General features: G+C 45.2%; 1 protein-coding gene across 1 annotated transcript in view; it reads left to right on the top strand.

Moving 5' to 3' along the window:
- The first annotated feature begins 6,884 nt into the window (after positions 1 to 6,884).
- Positions 6,885 to 7,659, top strand: part of ZFPM2 (zinc finger protein, FOG family member 2) — a 433,560-nt gene continuing 432,785 nt past the window's right edge. Inside the window, exon 1 of the mRNA XM_040979429.1 lies at positions 6,885 to 6,947. Within this exon, the coding sequence (XP_040835363.1) occupies positions 6,908 to 6,947 (40 nt within the window). The 5' untranslated portion in view covers positions 6,885 to 6,907. The remainder of the gene's footprint in view (positions 6,948 to 7,659) is intronic.

Raw genomic sequence — 7,659 nt, 5'->3', positions numbered from 1 at the left:
GGGGGACTCAAGTGGTATTCCAGGCTCCTGGCTTTGGCCTGACTCAGTCCTGGCCTTTGTGGTAGGTTACCTGATATTTTTTAAGACATTTATGTATTTGAAGAATCAGCTAAAAGGAATAGATGATTATGTCTCTGGGAATAGGGAATGTCATTGTATTATAATACATATTTGGTAAATAGGTAACAGCAAAGATAAATGGTTTGTAAACAGTACGTATTCTCAAAATCTGTTTTTTGCTTTACATTTAAAAATTCATGTCAAAAGTTATAAATTATGGAAGAAATTCATCACAGAAGTATAAATATCCTTCTTGCAAATTATGACAATATTCATAAAGCTTGTCTGCGAGGTAGTCTACTAGATGGTATTCAAGTGTGGCAAAGTCAAGTGGAAAGGAAAATCTAGCATCTCTTGGCCAGAACCTATGCAATCAGTAGGGTTATAGAAGTGTATGTCAGTAAATCATTTTGCCCTTAAAGAATTCTGATTTTGAAAATACTTTTCCCCCAAATGTTACTGGCAAATGGAATGAATGTCCAAAATCAGTAACTGAAGATATCCTGATTTATCTACATTCAAGTGAGAGATTAACCCACTTACATTCATAAGCTTTTTTTTTTTTCCTGTGTCAAGGTTGTTTGTGGGAAAACAAAGTATCAAAAGTACTTTCCTGCAAGAAAGTAGAAAACTTGAGTTGATCGATATTTCTAAATACTCAACCAGTTAGTGAAACTGACAGAAATCTCAGATGATTCCTTTTTTGTCTTAGCTTAGTATCTTGGTCTGAATCTAACAGGAATGACCCAGGACCAGTTCCGCTCAAACATAATGAAAACTGAAAGGTGGGGGAGGAATTCCTCTTGAGGAAATCTCAGTATTTCCAGCGATTTGCAGGACAGGAGTACTGCTCTCACCCATGAGGGGCTGGAAGCAAAAATGGCATGCCAGCTTTGCATTCTCTCTCCACTTCTCTGAGGACATAGGCTTCAGTTCTGTTTCTCCACAGAGTTCAGCTGTCTCGATTATTCTGTTCACATAGACAGAAAACCATTGCTTAACTCCAAAGGCTTTATTTCTCCTTCATGCAATAAATCAGTTCAGTAATTAGTCAAAACTCTTGCTACTAACTCTAGATCCCTATGGAAAGATTTTGATGAGTCATATTTGGTCAACTTCTCGCCTTAGCCTAAGCAACACCACTGGAACATGAAGTCCAGCTGTACAAGCTTGGCTGCTTATAAGTCTACCAGAGTAGAACTTACATATATAAGATGGATGCAAAGAGTAAAAACTAAAATAATCCACACTTACGGCAGTTGGGCATGGCTGGAGTCTGTGGAGAAGACAGGATACTTCTGAATTTCTTTTCAATAATTTTGTTAGGACCTTCTGTGTTATCAGCACTGGGGACATAATTGTGAAAAAGACAGATGTATTTCTTAACCTACATCCTTACCCTCTAAATGCACACACACACAAACCTCACAAGCAGAGAGAGGTCTTGTGAAGAATTCATTTAAATGGTAAATGTAATGCAATGCAACAAGCAATATCTTGGTGGGTACAACGAGGTGTTGTGTTAGCAAATGAGACATTTCTCACTCCAACCTAGAAAGTTAGTAGTTAGTGATATCTTTGTATGAAAAAACATATACACTAAGATTAAAACCATGTATGAGGACCAGACAGGTTAGCACATGAAGACAAAATATAATAGAAATGACTAAGATTGTACATCTATAACATTGATGGATCCAAAATGTGGGTCTGCAGGAGGACATTTTGGCTTGAAAACCCTGAGACTCTGGGGCAAGGTGAAACAAAAAAGCTTTTCTGCACTGACATGTTTTTAACAGATTCTTTTCTTGGGGATAGGCACTAGCAATTTCAGATTTACATTTTTCTTGTGTAGTAACCCTAGGAGAAAATGTGTATACCTTCCTCAGTCCTTTTAGGAAACAGAGGAATATGCTTCAAATTTGGACCACTGAGAGAATCACTAAAGACAGATCCATGAACTATTTTGATTGATCTGGGGTTGGGGAAGTTACACTGGCATCACAATCAAATAGTGCACATGGGGAAATATTTCTTCGTAAGATGTTATTCCTAGGTGGATTGGTGCATGGGAGGCCAAATCAATAGCTGTCTACTAATATTTATTGCATACATGGTAGCATGCTGTGGAATGTACAGATGTAGGAATAAAGAAGTGTTTTAATATTAAAACAACAACAACAACAGCAGCAGCAGCACAGTTCATCCTACACTTTTTCTATAAGTCTACCAGAATGGAACTTATATGTAAGATGGGTGCAAACAGTAAAAACTTAAATCATGTGCATTTTAGTTTTCAGTGTATCAAAAATATTTATGCAAAAAAGAAACAGTGATTTTTAAATTGGGTCACAGAATGTTCTTCAAATGATTTTAAAAGTCTAATAAACTCAGGAAATCCTGTTTTGAGAAAATGATTTGTCCATGCACACTGCTTTCTCGAGATTGAGACTGTACATGAAACTTACCTTAAACCCCTTGACTGGTCTGACCGAATCTTTGAAACCTCTGAGCTCTTTTTGTAGGTAAACAGACAATCCTGTTCCTAGTTGTAAAATAGAAATGTTACTTATATAAATGTGATTTTTCTTCTTAAAATGTTGAAATTATAAAGATACTCAAACACTAAGCAATATTTTCATACTTCATTCTTATTCAATTCAGTGTCACAATCTTCAATCAAAGAAGATAAACCATATTCAATTTCTGGTGAGGATACAAGGGCAAAAAATTAAGTCTTTCTGAAGCTTCTGGAAGTTGTTTATTCCCATAATCAGGAAGGCAGCTCGCTGCCTAATAAGATGTGGCCTGGGAGGTTACTTCATCAATTTGTTGATTCTTTGGAGGAAAAAAAACACACACATTTTGGATACAAATCCAAGAACAAGACATACATGAATGCAATCCATTTACACTGAGGGTACATTTCTGTACTATGCCAAATAAAATAAAATATTTTGTAGAGAGATTTATTTCTTCTATCTTTTTGTCCCTAAACAATACCATATTCAAGAATTAAATGTCTATGTGTTAGTAGAAAGCACTTCTGGGTATTTCTGTTGTTTTTTTATAACTAATATTATAAACAACTGTGTATTTGTGAAAATACTAAAATGCTAAACTTGAAGGTTTGCCAGATAAAACACAAGGAGGTCCAGTTAAAATTGAATTTGAAATAAGTCACAAGTATTTAGTAAGATAAGCATGTCCCAAATAGTTCATGAAATATACTTACCCTAAAAAATATCGTGTCTTGTATGATATTCTTATTGGACTGGGTGTTTTAATTTACAAAGACTGGAAAACCTAAAACTTGGAAATACTATTTTAATCATTTGTAAAAATTGCTTATTTTTAATTAAAATAGCTTTGGCAGGAGAACAGATTTCCTAGCTACAATGAACATGTCCAAATATATATAATTACATTCTCTTTAAAGTTGTAATAGAATACATAGATTTTTCCTCCATTAACAGCTTTTATTCACATACCTTTTCACTTCTGATGAACTTTATGAAGAAAGGCAGATTCAGGAATAAATTCCTTATTTCAGATGAATTCTTCCATTGTTTGATAAAATATTGTGAGAAGTTGCATTTTTTGCTTTTGAAGTAATTGATATTTTTGATGTGATCAAAAACGACTGGTTTCTGAAAGCACAAACTTTTCAAAACAAATCATTATGTAGACATTAAACTGGTGAGTCTAGAAAATGAATAATTCATTTTTAAGTAAATGAGAAAATTATTTTGTGCTGTTACGTATACATTCCCACATTTATAGTTAAACAGTAATTTGCAATACACAGGGTATTAGTTGTGAATTGTGGTTTTCAATATCACAGACACATTTGTTGCTGTGGTTTTGCAGTATCATTCCCTGATGCTTTTCTCAATTGTGGCTTTCATAATCATTGTTTGATAGTCATGTAGTTGTGGTTTGGGGCTGCTACATCCATCTGGACAGAGATAATTGCTTATAGGTTTTGCCATCTTTTCAAATTTTATAACCTTAGTGAGAAACTAGGAAAATGAAAAAGTGAGCCTTAAATATCATTAATATTTTTATTACAACGAGAAGATAAAAAATGTAATAGCATTCTTCAATTCATACACCTTACTATAATTAAAATATATTTATAAATTTAGATAAGTTAATATCGCTTTCTGACAATGCGTTCTGGTTATATTATCTATCTTGCCTTAAATTCCCTGATTTTGGCTCCTTTCAGCTTTTAAACTGATTCTTTAGTTGAGATTTATTTGTTTCCCTTTTGCTTTGAATATTTAAGCCTGGCAAATGCCAAAAGAAACACTGTTATGATATTTTAATTCCAACGGGCATTCCTTTTGGGTGACATAAAAAAAGTCGGCCAGTTCTGTAAAAAAGAGCTTGGAGAACCGTAATGTACAATAGATTCGATCCTAAGCACACCAATTCAGCTGTAATGAATTGAAAATGAAGAAGGTAGAAATCTGTGGTTCTCTGCTTATTCAGTCCACAACACAAACACAAATAACCCTGCCTTTCATGGTACACGGGGCCTTCATTTGTTGGTTCTTCAGGGGAAGGATTTTTTTGTCCTTTCGTGCTTTTTCCACTGCCAAGCACCGGTATTCTCACCATCTCTAGTGGTAATAGTGGTGCCATATCACAGTTCAGGGCTGGCCCCAGGTTTGTACAGAGGTTCTCGCACACATACCGAAGACCACTCCTGTCACCCTCCAAGAGGTGTGCTGATGGAGTTATAAACGACACGGATCACACTGGCTCCTGCACTGAGAGCGTCCTGCATTACACTCCAGCAGACTGCTGACCCCCAAGCCCTTTCAGAGCATTCAGGTTGGTGGGGCGGGGGCGGGGAGGTGGTTCACACCAACACTGTTCAAGCAAACAAAGGGAACAGAATTTCAAATCACGATGGACAATTTCACAGCCCCCCCTGGGGGAAAAGGCAGCAGTGCCTGGGGGATAAGGGTAACTGTGGTGGAGTTTATTAGTAAACACTGCTTTATATAAAGCAGCCAATTTCCCTGTCACTTGGAAAGCAGTGCCTTCTGGCCCACTCAGGGCAAGGTAAACTCAGTGCATGGGAAACTGTAAGAAAGGAAGCTAACCTCACACAGCTTAACTTGGCTAAAGTGATAACTATGCAAATTAGCTCAAAATTTGTTCTCCATTTGGCTTGCAGTTTCCGGCATACTACACATACAATAATTGAATAAGAATGAAACAAAACTTTAGAAGCTAAAGAACCATGAAATAGTTATTGGGTCTTACCTGCTTGGAAAATTATGGCAAGATCAAATCTTTTATTACTCGCTGGGCGCTTCCCTGTGGCAGAAGAACTACGACAATTCAAGGTTATGGGGCGGAGTGGGTTGGCAGCACTGTCAGAGACTTCCTCAAAAAAAAAAGTTACTGTTCTTAGGGAAAATGGTTCCTTTCTCACCTTAATGCCAGGCACCTGGCTAACGGGCTTCCCTTTGAACAACAGGAAAGCATCTCCCTGTCTCCCAGCTCCAGGACTTGCCAAATGAAAATAAAAACTCCAGATGCAGGAGCCCTTGGAGGCCACTCCTAGGCTGGGCACCAGGTCCCTGCGTGCCACGTGGGGGACTGGTCTAAGACCACAGGCCTCCGTGAGAACCTGGGGAGCCAGGGCGTTCTCTCCATGGAGCCAAAGCACAGGAGAGGACCTCACTGGCTCTGCTACACACAGTTGGCATTTGAGATCAGCTGGCTCTCAGGAGTCTTTTGCCAGGGGCCTAAGCCTTCCTGCCAAGAGGCTGGCGGGCGGGGGGTAGGGTTATAGCGAGGAGGGGACTGCGCAACGGAAAGCTCAAAGTTTAGGGAAGCCTGACGTGTCTTTGAGCCCCCGCAGCAGGACAAGGCGTAAGCCAGGGGAGTTAGGACGTGGGGGTCCTTCAGAGGGGTCTGCGGGAAGAAGTTGCCCGAGGGGGGGGGGTGTGGAGGAGTGCCCCGGCAGCTGCCCTGCGTGGACGCGGTGACAACTGCAAAAGGTGCTTGCCCCAGTCCCCCGCCCCGCCACCTCCAAGTCCTCTGTCTCCCGCCAATTCTAGCCAGCCCTCTACCCCCGCCGCGATCCCCTGCACTGCACCCGCCCGAGGCGCGGGCCCCACTTTGCATCCGGACTGGCTTTGGATGCAGCCAATCCTCCTTTCGCTGATGGAATAGCCTCCCCTCCCCGCAGCTCGGGCGCGCCCCTCCCTCGCGCGCCTCGCCGCCTCCCGCGGCAGAGCCAGAGCGGCGCGGCCCGGAGCGGCGGCGGCGGAGGAGGCGGCGGCGGCGCCCGAGTCCCAGCCCCGCGCGCCGGGAGAGGGGAGAGCCGGCGCGCTCCTCCTCCGCGCCCTCCGCCCCTGCTGCCCGCGGCCGCTCTTCCAGCCCTGCCGCTTTTCTCTTCCTTCTTTCGGAGTACCCCCTCCTCCTCACCCCCTCTCGGCTTTCCCCCCTTTTCTTGCTCCCTGACCATTCGCTCGCCGAGCCTCGTCCTCTCCCCCCTGACCACCCCCCGGCGTTCTCCTCAGTGCGTGTCTCCCCCGCCCCCCCATCCCCACCAACCTCCACTGTCACACTCTTTCTGCCCCCTTCTCGCTCCCCTCTCATTTGCCTGTTCATCTCTAAACGTGGCTCCGTGGCTCCCGGAGGAGCCCAGCGCCCGCAGCCCGCGCGCCCCGAGCACCTGGGGTCCGGCCGGCGGCGGTGGCGGTAGCGGCGGCGGCCCGAGCCTGGTCAGCGGCGGCGGCGGGAGCCCCCGGGAGCCCAGGGAGCGGCAGCCCCGAGCGCGGGCACCGCGGGAGCCCCAGCGGCAGCGGCCGCCGCCGAGATGTCCCGGCGAAAGCAGAGCAAACCCCGGCAGATCAAACGTAAGTTTTGCGCGCGGGGTCGGGAGTTGGTGGGATTATGGCTGAGGAGGGGGACGCGCGGGGCGCGGAGGGCGGAGTGCGGGGGTCGGGGCGAGCCGCGGCTCGCGTTAGGATTTGGTAAAGTTTGTCAGAGCGGTTGGAAGGGACTGCGGGACCGTGTTGGACAGACGGACCCTGGCGCCGCGGCGACGCACAGCCCTGCCCGCTGCGCCCGGCCTTCGCGCCCGGGGTTTCTCAGCTTGTCACTGCCCGGAGCCGTCGAGGCTGAGGGAGCCGTGGCAACTCTTCCAGGCGCTGATTGTTATTGTTGTTGTGACGGTTGTTGCGACGGCCGGGGGGGGGGTGCTCCCTGAGGGAATCACTTTTCGCACCCAGGGTGCGAACTTCTCAGAAAAGCTGGCGGAGACCTCGGGGCGAGGACCTTCCACCGGCTGATATTTGTGTGTGTGTGTGGCGGGGGTGGTGGTGGTGGTGGTGGTGGGAATCCCAAGGTCCAGGTCCCGTTCTTGGGCGGTGCCAGAGTCACGTCAAACCCCGAAGCGAAACAAAAAGTAGGTGTAAAAGTTGGCGCCTCTGTCCCCGGCGGCCTTGCGCCTCGGCGGGGCGGGCGGCGGCCGGGAGCGGGCGGCGGGTCCCGCTAGCGGCCCGGCCGTTCCGGGGAGCGGCTCCCGGCTAGCAGCCGGCCCTGCCGGGGCGCCAGGCTCCCTTCGGG

This window comes from Ochotona curzoniae, unplaced genomic scaffold (genome assembly GCF_017591425.1).
Source record: "Ochotona curzoniae isolate NIBS_2020 unplaced genomic scaffold, NIBS_Ocur_1.0 contig_3190, whole genome shotgun sequence".
Taxonomy (NCBI): Eukaryota; Metazoa; Chordata; class Mammalia; order Lagomorpha; family Ochotonidae; genus Ochotona; species Ochotona curzoniae.
This window is presented reverse-complemented; position numbering and strand designations above follow the sequence as displayed.